The sequence below is a fragment of the Scophthalmus maximus genome, chromosome 7 (genome assembly GCF_022379125.1).
Source record: "Scophthalmus maximus strain ysfricsl-2021 chromosome 7, ASM2237912v1, whole genome shotgun sequence".
Classification (NCBI taxonomy): Eukaryota; Metazoa; Chordata; class Actinopteri; order Pleuronectiformes; family Scophthalmidae; genus Scophthalmus; species Scophthalmus maximus.
This window is the reverse complement of record NC_061521.1, coordinates 15523637-15541336: the sequence shown is the minus strand read 5'-3', so window position 1 is coordinate 15541336 and position 17700 is coordinate 15523637. Positions and strand designations below refer to the sequence as shown.

General features: G+C 42.1%; 1 protein-coding gene across 7 annotated transcripts in view; it reads left to right on the top strand.

The window, feature by feature from the left end:
- Window positions 1-17700, top strand: part of mef2aa (myocyte enhancer factor 2aa) — a 58427-nt gene that overhangs the window by 34454 nt on the left and 6273 nt on the right. For 5 of the 7 annotated variants that reach the window (XM_035641826.2, XM_035641825.2, XM_035641827.2 and 2 more), the window contains 3 exons: window positions 8054-8188; window positions 10160-10382; window positions 16417-16601. In XM_035641826.2, coding sequence (XP_035497719.2) covers window positions 8054-8188; window positions 10160-10382; window positions 16417-16601 — 543 coding nt within the window. Of the gene's footprint in view, window positions 1-7854; window positions 7987-8053; window positions 8189-10159; window positions 10383-16416; window positions 16602-17700 lie in introns of all 7 variants that reach the window. The other 2 variants (XM_035641832.2, XM_035641829.2) reach the window with 1 other exon arrangement.

Genomic DNA, 17700 nt, shown 5'->3' with positions numbered 1-17700 from the left:
CTGCAGATTACCACAAGAGTGATGATCTTACATTTTAGAAGCTTATATTAATCAATGGATTTGTACTTAATCTGTTATACTGCTTTCTAATGGGAAAGATGTTTATTCATAAGTATCGTGTTTGTGTCGCCTAAATGCATACAACCGAAGTCAATCAGCTTTTTTCTGGAGAGGCTGGTAAACTAACAGAATGGGCGGTATTATGGTGTGTTTCTGAAATCCTTGTACCACCTCTTAATTTGACACGCATATGAAAACACCTTGCTGTGAAGATGAGCTTCAGCTTTGTGCCCCAGCGAGCCCTGGCACTTAACCTTTGACCTGTGTTTCAGGCCAGGTCAGCTCCAGAGTTCACTTGTTAGTCAAAACAAACACGCTGGTGTGTAGCATCAGCATCTATTTTCAGACTAGTGCAGTGGGACAAGATAAAAATAAGTAAGAACTCTTAAATGTTATAGTGAAAACAGAGCGAAGCGATTATCTTTGTTAGTTACAGTAACGCCTCTGATAGTGTTACTGTCAGTGATAGCGCGATGTTTCAAGGACATAGTAATCCACTGCGAGTCTTACTATAGGTTCTTTGTTTTTTTGTTAGACATTTTCAACAATCTTGTCAGACCCTTGCTTGTGTGACTTAATTGGAAAATATTCACCGTTGCCTCTGATTTGTAACGCTCAAACGCTTCATCGCAGCCTCCTTCCTAAAGTTATGATCGTGGTAGAGTTAATCGTCCTGTTCATCCGATTTGTTGTTGCTCTCCTCGTGGTGTGCAGAGTCACATCTTCACTTTGGCGTCTGTTCCACGGCGGTCGGGTAAGAGTTGTCTGAAAAGTCTCGTCTTGCCACAGCGAGTGAAGCAATGTTAATGGTTCTGTTGCGAGCAACATGCTGGGTTTCAAAGTGGCTCTTTTTATAGGACAAGGACTCCTTTTCCTCTGGGCTTTTAGTGAAAAAGGGTCACTGGTCCTCTTTTGTAGTTTTCTGAGTGTAATGAAACACATGTGCTAACGTTCGTGTGAGTATAGGGCAGACGACTCTGTAATATCCTTCCTCTGCTATAGAACATACACAGTATCATTAATTATTACCTGATGGCAGAGTAATGGCCTTGGATTTTCCAGCTCTAAAAACATATTTTAAATTTCCAGAATTGACTTTGCCATAACCAGCAGTATTCCTGCTCTTTGTGTGGGATTTTATTCCTTTTGTTTTCTTTTGAACTGTCTTAACTCCATAATCCAGAACCACTTTTATGTGCACTTCAAATCCACCATGTATTACTTCTCATTGTTTTATTATGTCTCTGCTCCGGTGTGTGATGCTTGTTACCAGGTTACTGCAAAGAGATTTTTTGCTCTTGGCACATGTCGTGCCTCATTGACGTCAGAAGCCTTTTTCCACCCTCTCAACTACCTTGCATATGTCTCATTTCAAACTGAGTGTGTCTTGGAGAGCATATAACGAGAGGAGACACAACAACAAAAGACCACAAGCCATGATGCCTTCCTCTAAACATTAGTTTTCAGTGACACTATTGAGTTAATACTCTAAGAGTATTAACTCAAAAAAGTAGATATGCTATATCTAAAGCCTAAATACTTAACAATTTATTCACCATAGAGAAATGAAAAAGAGAAATAGCTATTTTTTTTTTCTGAATGACAAATTGTTCTCTAACAGTTTGAAAATACTTTTTACTACTTTTTATTTTACATGTAGCTGATGTTGTTTGTGAAATATCAATTTGTGTCTTGGAACCAGTGCTTAGATGGCAATGTTAGTTTGTTTGACAAACTACTAACAGCACGAAAGCAAGTAAACATGTCTTAACCATTCTGTAAGAAATAATCTGTCCATACAGGTACTTTGGTCACTTCAGAGCAGTGACAAAGTAGACGTTTCTTTATGCATCAGCTTCCAATGAGAAGAAGATAGCTGACAAATCACAATGTAATGTAATATATCACTTTAAACTTCTCTGTAGTAACAGAAATGTTGGATGGCATGTGAGCTGGTAACGATGCATTATGTGTACAGTAGCTTCTCAAACTCATCTTACTTAAACCACATATTTGAACTAAACTGAATTTGTTGAATACAATATAGGTCAAACGATGACCTGACCGAATTTTGGTTTGTTCTCGATGCAGAGCGACGGTGACAGCCGTTATGTTAATGATCGTTCGAACCAGAAGCCGAGAGTCAACCCTCTGTGTTATTCTGTGACCTTGTCGGCTGAACGTCTGAAAATGAGAACTTGCTTTTGTGCAAGCGGCTCCTGTGAGTTAGCTCGTCCAACAATCAGCTTGCCCTTGTGGCCCCCTCTTCCCACTGAGCGTGCTGTGTGGCCAAGCCCTCCTGCCCAGGGGCTAGGACAGAGCAAAGCCTGCTGGGATGGAGGGGGGGGTTTGGTGTTTAGCTGGCACTGTGCCACCTTTTCCCTAGTTGCCAGGCCTGACTGGGGGCAAAGAGGGAGGCTGCGATGTCTCAGATTGATGAGGACAGGTCTGTGGTCTGGGTATAGAGTGTTGCAGAACAGACGTCCTGCTGGCACATCCTGCCCTCTCTGCTGCGTGCCCCCCAGCCCTCCGTAGTCGCCTTATCGGAACTCCTAATTGTCCTTATGAATATTTTAGAGGCGAGCAGGAATGGGAGTTCAGGGTTGGGGGTATGGTTTCAAGGGCCCTGACAGCTAATGATCAACTCAATGACCAGAGAGAGAGAGAGAGAGAGAGATAAGGAGAGTGAGACAAGAGATATCAGGAGTAAAATGGTCAAAAAGAATTTTCAATAATCTGTATGTTAATGTCACTATCTGGATTGTAATTTCTGATCATTAAAAAAAAATCTGTGCCACCTTTTCTTTGTGCGGAGTGAATGTTCCCATTCTTTTTATCTGTATATAATGATGACATTGGTTTGCCTTTATCCTCAATTTGTAGTTTAATTCCCTCTTGTCTATACTGAAAGTGTGCAGTCCTCTGATTGAGACTGTTCTCTCTGATTGTGGTAGCTAATAGCTTTGTCACATCAGTCATTCACCACAGTCTCAGAGCAGTAAGCTCTGAAGGGACTGCTCGCTGCACTTCCAATTTCCTCTTATTCGGTAAAATGGGTGGGCTATATTTAATTGGAAATCCAGTCAATCAAATGCAGGCAACAATTTGTCGTATTTAAGACAGAATATGATGAATTTGTCTCCTTTTTATCTTCAGATTTAGTGAGCGTGACTCACTTGGGATTAATGGCCCACTGACTTTGAACTCTTAGTTCGCTGAGGTCTGTCCATTGTCATTGTGATGTCAGGTGGGACTGAATCTCACTATGTATGTTTTGTTTTCTAACAGCTGCAAGGCAACAATATGAAAATAAAATGCAGACAGTCAAGTTGAGAGATTGCCCCCCCCCCCCCCGCCGCCTTTCCTGTCCCCTGAGTAACTTGACAATGGAGTGAGTCAAAGGAAGGACATGAATCCAGCCTCAAATCCTGATATCAGTCCACTTAGTAATGTGTAATGGTCATGAGATTAAACAAGATATGTCTGGGAATTACAGAGGTCTCCTTATCTAATAGCCCCTCACTCCCGAGTCATCCCGACGCACAATATGTGGTGGGAAAAAAGGAGCGAAAGGAAGGCTTCCTATATTACAGTAACCTAGTGTTGCATGGGCATTGGCATCGAGTGCCTAAAGACCAACAAAAAGAGGTTTTTATTCCCCTCAAGTGAAGACTACAGCACCACAGGGGAAAGGGAACATGGTGGTAGTGAAAGTCTCTTAAGATGTTATATAAGAGCAGAAATATTCCTCAGCAGATAAAAGCCTTCCTATCAGCAGCCTCCCCATGCTGATTTCCTAGTATGTTCCCACTCAAAGAAGTCCTTTGATAAGCACATTAGATGGAACGGCCTGGACACAATAGTGATGTCATGTGGATTAGCACGCTACCTTGCTTAGTGTAGTGGCGGGCACAAGGGCTGATTCACAGTGGTGAGGGGCTGGGACACTGGGCTGAAATGAAGCGAGGGGAGGCCGTTTCGCGGCAACCGGTTAAAATACAGCTTCTCCGTACTTAAGGGAAGGATGGAAGAAAACACAACATGCATTAAACACTCGTGATGTACTACACTTTTTAAACATTTGGTGTAATTTCCTGCCATTACACTACAAACCGTCTTTGCCGTTGAGGGGCCTGTAACCCGAGTTGTGGTGCACCAGTCATAGGTCAGGTGGTGCTCCAGCAGAAGCGAACGCTACAGTAAGTATAGCCTTTTGCTGTGATTCAGGCACAGGCACATCATGCCTTTATTTCAGCCACCCCCCCTCCCACAATTTTGAACTTCAGCTTTCGTACCTAACTACCATCTTTCTCCTTTCACCCTGCCCTCTATTCACATACAGTACATGAATAAGTTAAATGCAGAAAGCTCTCTTGGTACAAGAGGGGGAAGAACATCTGAGTGAAATGGTTTTTCCAAGACTCACAGCAGCAGAGTAAATTGCTTGGGCCCATTTCACTGAAAGTACTTCTCAAGAAACAGGTGGTGTAGGTGGCTTATGCAACGGTTTAGGCTTTATGTTTAATCCATTGAATAGTGTTAGGTTATGCTTAAATTTTGTCCATATAAAAATGTAAATATTGTGCTCAAAAGTAAATCAAAGGCCAAAATAAAATAATGAAATGTATGAAAAAATCTTTTTTTCCTTTAAGGTACTCAGTGTGCAGAATAATTAAAAAAATAAATACATTCACAATGATATCAAATGAAAGAGGTATCCAAGGCTGTGTTCTACTGCAGCTGTAGTTTTGTGTTCTGAGCATACAGAATTTTGTAAACCTGCAGATGTACTTACTGTGCTGAACGTTCCCCGTGGTTTCAGCTAGGTTGGTAGACCGGGCTCAAGTGGAGCTGATGGATGGTTGTATTCTTCAGGATAAGGAAGCTTCAAGGCTTCCTGCGATGGAGGATTCTTTCTTTAAGAGAAGCTTCAGTATCACACAAGCAAACTGATGGACGTACTTAAGTGCATGCACGGACAATAGTGCCCAGTTGGTTTGACGTCAGCCACTCAGAGTCTCATTTTTATTTTAAGAGCCAAATTTCTATCAATACAGGTTTGTACTACTGTGAGAAATAGCAGCTGGCCTTGGTCCCACTCATCTTTGTGAGCCTCTCAGGGCCTTGTGAATAGATTGCAAAAGTTTCCTCGTCCATACTCTCTGCAACCCCCTTCCCGCAACAGACAAGCCTATCTTTCATGTTTTTAAAAATGCTACTGAGTATATCAACCTCAGCTGTATTCACATCCAGCCACATTTGTTTTCCAAAATACAAACCCTGTAGCTTGATTCATAATTTTTAGAGCCATTTTACTGCTGTCATCAAACTATTCATAATAGGTTATTTAATCTTTTTTAGTTTGCATGATGATTGTAGACTAAGTTTCCCCTTTTCTAGGTCGGAACGCTGTAGTGTCTGGAGCACTCTGCTGCATTGACACGTAAGAGCAAAGGTGATCTGGGGTCAGGTGGCCTTCAGGGATTCCTGTGATCCATGTGGTCCCTTCTACAGCCGTGTCTCTGCACGGCTGCCGCAGCCTGGCCAGCATGGGGAGCCAGGTCTTGACAGGTGTTTGGAAGAGGGACACCTGTTTGGCCATGTGCTGATTTAGTGATCCATTCAGTGGAAGCTGTGGGCAGCGTCTGTGGAACACCCAAAACATGCCAAGTCATTTAACAGAGAATTAAAACCGTGCCTTCCCAGGCCGTCAGTGTTACACGCATTAGAACTCCACAGAGATTATAAACTCTCGCACACCAAATGTTGCACATAAGCTGCACCTTGCATCGCAGCATTAGTGCATCTTTTTTTGAGATAATGGTGATTCCCGTCGTGTATCCTGGAACAGATCTGAGTGCTGTGTCCGTCTTTGTTTGCCGCTATCTGGTTCCTGCTCACCCAGTGTGCCGCTGCAACCTTTCCCTAAATGGCTTGGGCCAGTGGGTGCGGTGTACTGAGGGCTGGCCAGGCTTGTTGTGAAAGTAGAGCAGCCCTGCCCAAATCACACAGCCGTGCCTGACCACTCCGACCAAGATATTCACATAATGAGCAGGTTGGAACTTAAATTTGCAGGTTAGGACCAGTTCTGTGGCTCGGTGGAGGAGAAAGTGCATAGTTTAACCCCAGTAAACACAGGCCTTTCAGGACCTTAACTGAAGAGAGCATACAGTAAACAGGAAATGAAACAGCGAGGCGTTTTCTTAGAATGAGAAGAATGCCACTGCTTTGTACCACACCAAACAGTAACGCATCTGTGGTACTGTGCTGGCCATTCATTATCCTGAGGCCTTCTCTCTCGCGCGCTCTCCTCTGGGCATTGTGGACACTTATGTTTGACAGAATGTGGGGGCACACTCTCTACTCCCTTATTTCTGTCTCAGCGGTGCACAGCGTCACATTTCTCTGTACAATGCAGATTAACATTGTTTCCATGCCCAAAAATGTTCAGTACACCCTTTAGAAATTGTATGGACATGAATACATGGAGAGCGAGAGAGTGAGCAGTGAGGGACAGTGCCTGGGTTTAACGAGCAATGATATTATGCAGCAGTCACATAACGCCATGGCACAGTTTCTTTAGGAAATGTGAAGTACGTTGAGGTTGTGGTGAGCAGCGCTGGGTTAGCCACATTGCCTGCACACACCTAAACGCATTGTCCCACCGCTGTCAGAGGATGTAGCAGCTGTAGACACACACGCACACACACACACACGCACACACACAGAAAGAGAGAGAAAATAAGGTCTCATTAGTGTGTGGAGGTAACTCTCCTCTGGCTCACACTCTGACCCCTACATCCACAGGAGTCAGTGACCTTCCTGTAGACACGAGGCCTCCGAGGTGGCCTGCAGACAGGGCATGGCTCGGCTGTGGACCTGCAGCAGCACTGATAGAGAAAACCTTGAGAGCCACTCATAAATCATGTTTTTGATGTGCGCTGCCTTGATATCACAAGCTGTCACATGCTGTCAGCGAGTCCTGTTAACACTGCTATTCGGGGCTGTAATGAGGAGCAGAGAACAGCCTGCATGAAAGTGAGCACAGTGTTCAGCATTTATTTGTTTAGTTGTGTGTTTTCTTCCCCCCTGAAGTCAGAATAGACTCTTTATATCACCACAATGCAAGACTCAATGTGCTCATGAGCTCTTTGCTTTTTAAATTATTGCTTAATTTCATGCTCAAATAGGCATTGTTGACCAAATTAGATAATCTATTTCATTCCCATACATGCATTAACTTGGGAAAGATCTCACAAACATGATATCCATACTGAATAACAGTGTGGGACAAGCTAAAGTGCTCCTCTGTAGAGTCTTCGTATGCAAGGGGTTCCTTCCAGCTGGTTGGCTTATGATAGCTGAAATATAATGAAAAATGCAAACGTACACTTGCAGCAAGAGGGCAGGAAGAACAGAACAGAGGGGCGGAGGCAGGGAGGGGAGTTTTCGAGGGAGAGCGAACAAAAGGGGAAAAGGGAGGAGGACAATATTTTGTTTCTCTGGACACTTCTGAAGGTTAAAATGATCTGGACTGACATGTCAGTGTTCCTGGTTCCAGAGCCTTGCATTTTACCTAGAGTTGCTGTTGCAGCTGTGTTTTACTGTAACAAAAGATTTGTTTGAAGGACAAAAATGAATAAAAAGGATGATAGCAATGATAATAGTAATAGTTGTTGATTTTTAAGTGCATGTGTGATGTTTTACAAAAAAAGAAATGTACAGAACACAAAACAAAAACACAAAGACACATCTTGTATACTGTTTCTTTTCAACTGTGCAATTTCATTTCAGAAATTGAGAAACAAAGGCCATAATGACTGTGCTAGTCCTGATCCTGATGACTGTTTTGGGCACAGCCCCCTCATGGACGACCATTTCGGCAAACTAAGCGAAGAGAGTGATTTAATGTACAAGCGCTGTGGTGTAAGTACTTCCTTTGTCGCCTGCTATTTTGTGTTGATTCCTGTCTTTATGTTGATGTTCACTACAGGCGCTAAACAAGAAAGAACACAGAGGTTGTGATAGCCCGGACCCTGATGCCTCATATGTCCTCACTCCTCACACAGAAGAAAAGTATAAAAAAATTAATGAGGAGTTTGATAATATGATGAGAAATCATAAAATCGTAAGTACTGTAAATGCACTGTTTTTGCTTGGCTTTGTGGCACAAAAGGATTTTCACTCTATTTTTTTTTTTTTCCACTTAACTTTTTCCTCTTTTTGTTACCTTACCCCAGAACCTCTCTCAACCTCTTTCAGATCTACTACATCTTAAGATTAATGCCCACTTGACTGGGTGTGCATTTGTGTTTTTTGTGGATTTGTTCTGCAACTGATATTTTGACACACCCTGATAAGATCACATTTCCTTAACAGGTGAAATGTTGCATCCTTCTGCAGGAAAAACTATATACCAATTAGCATGGTCATGTTATTATAAATCAAACAGCAGATTTGAACACATCTCACAGAAAGTACAGTCAATACTTAAGTTACCCAGTCATCGTTTTAGAGAGTGTTTATCATAAATATCTGCATGTTCTGTGATTTAGGGCCGGGTTGTTTCTATCCCAAACCTTCAGGGGTCCAGAAGTCTCTAAAAAAAATGCAATAGCCACAACACCAATGCAAAAGCCACAACACTACAGAAGTGAGTGACAATAGAAGTTAGAGACAACAGATGTTGACATTGGTTGCCATAGCGATGTACACACGATGGACTATGAATTAAAGTACCTAACTGATTACTGTCGCCGTTCTTTTCATTTTACTTAAACTTTTTTGCACTGAACAGAATAGCTCTTCTAATTTCATTGTATGATTGTATGTACAACGACAATAAAGGATTTCTAATTCTATGAGATTGTCACAAATAAGCAGTGTTTCATATTTATGTACACTGCTGTTAGTCACACTGTTAGTCATTCAGATAGATGTAATCAAAGCTATACCCCCGTCTGTGGAGACATAGCAATATCAGGGCTTATTCACTGCTTGACAGAACTTTCAACAGCCACCATGTGAAAATTGCCACGGCAACTGATGCCGACATCCTTTGTCACTCACTTCTGTTGTGTTGTGGCTTTTGCGTTCGTATTGTTACTTTTGGGCCACGGAATAAACCTGACCACCCCCCCCCCCAAAACAAAATATATATTTAAGAAAAATAAATAAATAATATAAAATAATAAATAATGAATAATATGTTTATATTATACATTACATATATTTTTACAATTCTTTATTCATTTTTATTTTTTGCAATTATTTTCCCTTTCAAATCTCTCTATAGCCTCTCTCTCTCATTGCATTCTAGCATAAAATAACTCTTACACCTAAACATTTTTTCTACAGGTGTTGTCGGAGCTCACCAGCACCACACTAACATTTAGCATCTTCCCTCTCCTTCATCAAGTAACACCCTGGCTCACCCTCTAAAAACACCACAAATCCTTTGTGATCTTATCATGCGTGACAATATTAGAAATGTGCAAGAACGCGGTGCTTACTAAAGCAGTCATTTTCTCTATGTTCCCAACTCGAGGAGCATCACTCTGCCATTAACAAACTAATGATAACACCCAACTGGCTCACCGGATAATGCTATGATGAATCGTTCTCACTGCCACTTGTCATTGTCACTTACGCTTTGCACAGTCAGCACGTTGTAGGTAAAATGTAAGTGAGTCAAGACTCCTGTAGTTGTGATTCCCCGTCACCCCTCTTGGTCGCACAGCGGGGGTTCAAAACGTGAATGTACAACGGTGGTGCTGACTGCTGCAATGCCAAAGTGATCACCTGAATGCATGTTTTCTTGGAGTTTTGTTTTCTGTGTTTTGTGTGCACTGTGGCACCACTGAAGATTTGTGTACTCTATGTGTGTGATCTTAATGAGAGTAAACTTATTTGCAGTTCTTAAGTGAACTCTGTCTGACAATTCTGTGAATGTATACGTTTATTAAAGCTGACCCTCGGGGGTTGCTCTGTCCATGATGCCATGACAACCACTGATCCATCAGAGTAATCATCAGACCTTGGGATTTTGAGTATGTTTGTGTGTTAAGATCTGCCCTGTGTGTGTTTCCCTCTCCTCTAGCCCACAGCATTGCCTCAGCAGAACTTCTCCATGCATGTGGCTGTGCCTGTATCCAATCCCAATGCCATGTACCAGCCAGGAGGGCCTCTGGGCAGCCAGTCCCTGGCAGCAGCCACCACCTCTCTGAGTGATAGTGGGATGCTGTCCCCTCCGCAGGCCTCTCTGCACAGGAATGTGGCCTCCAGTGGAGGCCCCCAGAGGCCCACCAGTGCTGGGAATGCAGGTTAGTGGAACGGCTTAGTCATTTGGTCAGACGATGAGGATGACCCAGGCTACTCATACTAGGTGTGATTTTATTGATTAGAGCACATTCTTCTGGATTTGTTTGTGATAATAGTATCTTTCAAATTATTCAGACTTTTTTGTTTATACAAAAAATGGACTATTAAAGTGAAAAAAATTGATGGTGGTCATCCAGGAAGTCGTTAACCTAGCTTTGAATAAAGACTGGAAACGAAGTAAAACAACAAGCCTGATACTGTTTCCAAAACAACAACAAAAATAACTAAAAGAAAACTGTAACCGCATCGACTCTCGTCTTTAACTTGAAACGTAGCACATAGAAACAGTTTCATTATTGATATCCTAAATTTCTACATTTCTACAAGAAAGTAATTCCTGCATTTCCCTTTTGGATAATTAAAAATTGTTTGGGTTGTCTCCAATATATATACAGTAGAGTTTACACTTTATATTCATAAAACGGCATTGGATGTCAGAGTGATAAACTGTATTTGTGCAATACATTTTTTTTTTTCACACCCTGAATTGCTGCTCATCACACCTTTAACTGTGTCAGCATTGTGGCAAAATGATGTCAGCCCATGCTAGTATTTGTATGACTGGTCTGACTCAGTCAGTGCAGATGGTGTTTGCAAGGTTCAGCTGCACTGCATGCGATAGAAGTACAACAAGGTGATAGGCCTCATTCCAATTTAACCCTGTATCGGTATTGACACCTACCAATTCGCAGGGGGGTTTACCTCGTGGTTGTTTTTCACAATAACGCCTCTGTCTCGATTATTTGCTGCAAGGTTGTCTGTTGTGTTTTCTTTTTATGCTTCGTATTGGATGAACATAATTCAAAAGCTCCACAACATTTGGTTTAAGTGTTTCTCTGGAAAGTGTCTACTTGGTAGAGTAAGACAATTACAGAGGCTCTCCTCTGGCTCACACGAGAGAGGCTCCAATAGATGGCTGATTTCCAAAAGAGGGAACAATTGCTTGCTGAAGGTGCATCCTTGTAGTGGAAATGCTTGATTTTTTCTCTCTTCAATCATACAGTGACTATTTCCTCGCCATGAGAGCACTTGCGGGAGCACACGCCCTACCTGTTTTTGTGTGCAGTGAGGACGGATGTACATGACATTTTCATATCTGGTCTGGCATCTCCATCACATGCTCTGCTGTAGCTTGCAGAAGGATGCAGATGGTTAATCATATCACTCTGTGCATCTCATTAGGTGGCATACTGGATACCACAGACCTTTCAGTGCCAAGTGGTGAGGGCTCCAGCCCAGCGGGTGAGTCCTCCCAGAGAGATTCATGAGCTCTCTGTAGCTCTGCCCAGTACGCCTCCGACTTAGCACGCGGGCTGGATAGTTGCGTATCCATCTGTGATTGGTTCAGGACAGTTGTCACCGTCGTTGACTGACGTGGCCTTTGTCTTACTCGATTTCCACTGCGTGCAAAGGGAATTCACTCGTCCCTCCTTCCAATAGAGGAAATGTACGTTATGCTTGTTAAGATTAATGTTTGTGAGCTTGGAAACAGCTCAGCAGCACTCACACGGTGTGTTGAGTGTGTTTGAAACGGGCAACCAGGTGAGGTTATGAGCTGTCCAAATGACTTTGGCAGATAAATAAACACTGTGTTTCATTGAAACGTGTCTCCTCTCTGTGGCCCTCCCTCCTCCTGTTTCCTTCCCTCTATTGACAGGTGCATCTGTGCTCCCCCCCCACTACCCTGGCAGGCCTTATAAGGCTGCAGAGAGTCTGTAAGATGCCTAGACCAGCATAACCCTGTAGGTATTCGGGCCATGACATCCCTCTAAGTCCTCGGTACACAATGACCGGGAGAGCCTGTCATGGCTGCAATGTGCCGTGTGAGAGGCGAAGGCAGGTGGAGTTTAACTCTCTCCTTGTCACTTAGCTCGCTCTATTCCATATAGCGTTTCTGAACAAAATGCAGAATGCTGTTACGAAACCGAATAACATTCAATGATAATAACAAGTTGAGGACCACGACAATATAGGTTTATGGGGATATTTGATTTGGTATCGATTAGAAAGTATGACGACCTCCATATCAGATTGGTTTACAGTTAGCATTTTAAAAAATAGGGCTGGGTAAGTTTTAAGTTTAGGGTGTGGTGCCGGGTCGGGCCAGAGTAAGGATCCTCTGCCAGGGGGCGTCAGCGTTTGGCACAGTGTGATCATGCTGCAGCTGTTGTTTGTACCAAGTGTGTAGAACAGCAAAGACTTCAGGGAGGGAGGGGAAACCTTCTCCAGCCCTGCTGTCAGATGACCATTCCTGACATAGGTCTGATTTTTCACATGTAGCAGTTATGACCACAGCAGAAGCCTTTCAAAGTGGCCAAATGGAAGATGTGCTGTGTGAAGCCTTATCTCCTGTTCGATGGTGCCTCCACAGAGAGAACATTAAGTGCATCTACAGCAAAGTACTGAGAAGTAGAGGAGGAAACTAACCCTCTCTTAGTTTCCACACGACATCCGGGTCTGTTTTAAGTGTCTGATCTGAGATTATTTAGTGTTAGTGGATTGTGAAGACTGTGTCTATATTGCAAGTATGTTGATGTCACAATGACCATTACTGGAGGAGATTTTTTTAAGGAAACACATTTCTGATATTTAGAAAAGAAGCCACCTTTTGTTGTTGTCATCTAGCATCTAGTTCTGATAATGGCTCAACAGCTACTGCACCTTCAAAGTCTTAATTTGCTGCTACTTCATTGTGCAGTTCTATAACAGACATTTTGTGTGCGTGTGTTGCATGTGAGTGCTCTCTGTTATGCAACATGTCTGCAAGCTGTACACATCCCTTCATTAATATTGGAGTGTTACAAGCTCTTGAAACACAATTACAAAGCGTGTTTGTATGTTCAGCACTTCACATCAGGCAATCAAATAAATAGAATTGTCGTGGCAACACAGTCTGTGTTGCTGCAAATTTTTTTTTTTTTTGTGCTTTCATTTCAGTTTCTGCTTTCTTCATGCTGAAATAAATTGAATTTAAAACCTGCCTTCAGAGTTGGATGATGGTGATGAATCATACCCATGCTCTATTTAAAAGCAATAATGTGGACGTACAATAATTTACCTGGCTGCCATCATACTTAAGTCACAACAATAGGTCTGCACATGGCATAAACTATTAGAAAACTGTTCTAATAGTCTTTTCATTCATCAGGGCATTTTTTGTCTTTTGACTCAGCCCGACACACGTGGGATGGTGGGCATAATAAGTCAGTGTTTTCTTCCCCCAAACTTAAAATGAAAACTGAATGTTTCAGTTGTAAACACACGGCCGTATGTAATGCCTCCTCCCAGACCTTGTTAATAATTCAGAACAATGAACAGAAACCAAACAGCTTTCAACGTGCACAGTTTTCAGCCAGAGAGGATTTATTGGCATAACTGATCTATTGGAGTAGTCTGCATGTAGAATGAGGGCAGATGTAAGAAAAGCCCACTGAAATGCCCCTGCTGGAAAAAAAAGAAGCTGGCTCTAATTTTGTGAAACTAAGTATTTGCGCAGACATGTGTTGCCATCTTGGCAGTTATTTGAAAGAAGTGTGGCATTTAGTCATCCTGGGATATCTGAAGTCATAATCAGAGTCACATTCCAAAGATATGCAAGTCAGGTGGGTTAATCCAAGTCTAAATTAGCTAATAAAAACAGCACGAGTGTCTGTCTTTGCCTTGTGATGAACTGGCAAAGTGTCCACTGTGCCTCCCTGTCTTCAGCCCAGCATATGTTAATATAGACACAGTGCAACATGTTAAATGGCTAAATTATTGTAATCATTTTTACAAAACACCTTAAAGCACAATGATGGATGCAGTTCGGCTACAGAAACAGGTGTGTTTGATTGAATAACTACAAATAGCCAAGAAATTGAAAAAAAAGTGTTTAAGATGCAGAATGATGAAGTTGGCCATTCATTTATAAAACATTTAGTGCAGGTTTGACAGTTACTCAGAAAAAGCCAGAGAGATGAGTTGAAATGATGTTATTCAGGATGGAAATGTAGGCTTATAGTACGCCTTTGTTTTCAGTGCACAACATATTTTAACTCTGCATTTAGCAATATGTAATATGAAGTTTAACAGAAGTACATATCCTGTTATCCTGTTATAATGGCACAAAACATAAAACGTATCCAGGGAACTAGTTAAGCAATTAACTTTGGGCTTTTTTCCCACAAACAACATATTTATTTCATAACAGACAAGTTGGTGTAATTATCAAATCAAATAATGTTAATTGCGTTCAGTCTCTGCTGTCTTGCCTTTCTCAACAACAGCTTTATGTTTTGGGCAGTAATCTCAAAGTAAAATATCCCAGCTCACCGACTGTAATCAGAAAGCTCATCATTTGCCAAATTGCCACACTGTAACCCATTTCCTTTACATCAAATAATATTTGCACTTACATCTCATTCCCACTGAATGACATCTTCACTGCTTCAGATCTGCTATATTTAGGACCTTGGAGATATACTCGGCTAATTCTGTCAACGTTATTTTCTTGTAGTCGCCAGAAGTTGTATGATCAAAACCATAGCTGATGGCAATAGCTGCCTACACACTGTTGATTCAGCTGTGAGATACTATTGTAGGTGTTATAACTGTTTATTTGACCGTGAATTGTTGCTGTCCTAATCTATAGTCAGAGGGCCTATTGTTCCATTATGTTTCTACACAAGAGCCTACTCGGTGTGCGCACACTTCGTGTTTCACTGGGATAAATCGAACACAATGGAGGAGTCAGCAAGTTGTTGAAGTGTTACTGATCTGTTGATGCAGTGTTAGATACCATTCATTAGCTCTTCCCGTGGTTTTCAGGATTTCTGCAGTTTTTCATTTTGAGGTTGTGTGGTTAAAATATGGTCCTACTCAGACCTATGCAAAGTAAATTCAGTTTGAAATTCAAGTGCACTTGAAATGTTTTTCAACGCATTCGGTTTTTATTTGAGCACATTTGTGTGGAATCGGCAGGATCCCACTGCAGACCTTGTTCAGATCGGTCTCACATCTGAGTCACACTGCATCTCGGACTTCTATCGCAACTGGAGGTTGAGGAAACCAGAAAGAACAAAGCTTTTCTTTCTCCCTGAAAGATGCATTTAGAAAACAGTAGATGTCGAAAAAACAGTTACCAATTTACAGAGATCTGCAAGGGGTAAATTTGATGAAACAGAATCAGAGTGATTCATTTGGATTATTTTCATTTTTCAATTGTCTATTTTAAACAGAAAAAACGAACAAAACATATTTCTCACATTTGCAAGCTACTGAAAAAAAGGACATATGTAAAACATCTTTGGAGATAGAAAAAAATATAAACCAAAGAAAATATCGACAACATAAATAAATAAATGAATGAAAATAAAAATCCCTATTGAATTTCGATAATCTGACCACACCAAATGATAAGATTCACCCTTTTTGTGACAAGTTTATCTCGTCATATAGTGGTTGTGGGTGTGAGGAGGCTCCTAGAATAAGTTGTTGGGGACTCGTACTCACTTTTTGAAAAAAGGAAATGACTGATGACCATGCACAACAAGGTGTGAATGTTAAAACGAGAGTCTTGTACTTTTCTATTGTTTGGGTGCAAAGTGTAAAAAAAAAGGAAAAAACAACAGCAACTAGTTGTTCTTTTATTGTTTTTATTCATTTGTAATGGCTGCAGCTATTTCTTTTAAGCAGTCACAGTACATTTGACAATGAACTGCTCCTCGTCCCAAGATACAAAGAACTGACTTTGATGTAATCATTCACAATAAAAATAAAAGGCTCATCAATTTTGAAATGGACATTTTATTATTGTAAATGTGCAGGATAATTATCCAAGTCTATTAAAACTTCCCAGAGGGTTGGAAACACTTAACGCTGTGTGCAGCAGCAGGCTGGAAAACAACACCGTGCGAGAGGTTTGCTTGATGACTGGTGGTGTTGTCAGTCACAGTCCGTGGTTTGATGATGTGTTTCTGTCGCCTTGTACCTCTGCAGGGAACGGTTTTGTTAACCCTAGGGGCTCTCCAGGCCTCCTCAGCGCACCCAGCGGCAATGGCCTGGGTAAAGTCATGCCCACCAAGTCTCCACCCCCCCCTGGAGGGAACATGGGAATGGGAAACCGCAAGCCAGACCTGAGGGTTGTTATTCCTCCATCGAGCAAAGGGATGATGCCCCCACTGGTGAGTACAGAGCACATCACTGCACACAAGTAGCATCGACTGAAGGACCTTTAAGTCTCTCTGCTGCAGGGCAGAACAGATCGTTGTTTAGCATCTTTATCTAGACTTTCATAGCCGAGTTTTGCCTACACACATTTTTGATGTTATCACATCAGTGCAGCATGCTGTTCTAGTGGGGTTGTCACCTCACCAAGGACTATATTTATCTGCCAACTGGAGCTCGCTCACAGTATGCGGGCCTCATCTGAGCTTCTCTTGTTCTTCAAGAAACCACAGCTCAGGTCTCATAACTCTGGCACATTTAAATCAGAGGCTTTCTCGGGTTATAATAATGAAGGATCAGAGCGCTCTGACCCCAGTGAAAACCTGATGCGAAACTAGACTCTCTTGGTCATCGTTCAACATGTATGAAACACTGTAAATGGGGCGTTTTCAGACCCTGGCCAGCATTGCACTATTTCCAACTTTTCATGTTGCTGGTGTTGTCAGCAACAGGAGCCATGCCCGGAAAATGATTGTGTTTGGTAAATACAACCTCAGGTTACTGTGGGTGCTCCTCTCTTTTTTTCTGAGCCTCAACTAGCCTGGATCAGTGTTTAAATAACTGTGTGTTACCCTGTTGGCACGTGAAATCTGTAGAGCAGGACAGGTTGTGTTGCAAAAAGGTCTGAAAACGGGTTGGGCAGGGGGTGGGAGGTGGGTTCTGTTCTGTCTGAGCCAAAGGAGGGTTTTGGTGGTGGCTGTGGCAGGTCTGCAGACAGCCTGTCATTAGGCCATAATGGTATTAAATTAATCACATCTCAGTGTGACAGAGTGTAGATGAAGACTTAATCATGGGCCCAGGGTGTGAGCCAGATAATATCTTGTCGCCCTTGTCGTGTCTTCCTGCTGCTATTGATTGAGTGTGGGTATTAAGACAGCCCTGGTCTGGTCACAGTATGTCCCACAGCACAGAAAAAGATGGAAGACGGGCTTCTGGTTCTTCTTTCAGCCGGGGGGGAAATTGAAATGCACAGTACTGTGCAGCCGAAGAAAGTGAAGAAAATGTATCTGTAATGTAAAACACACTGTAACTTTAGAACATGCCGGGTTGCGCAGT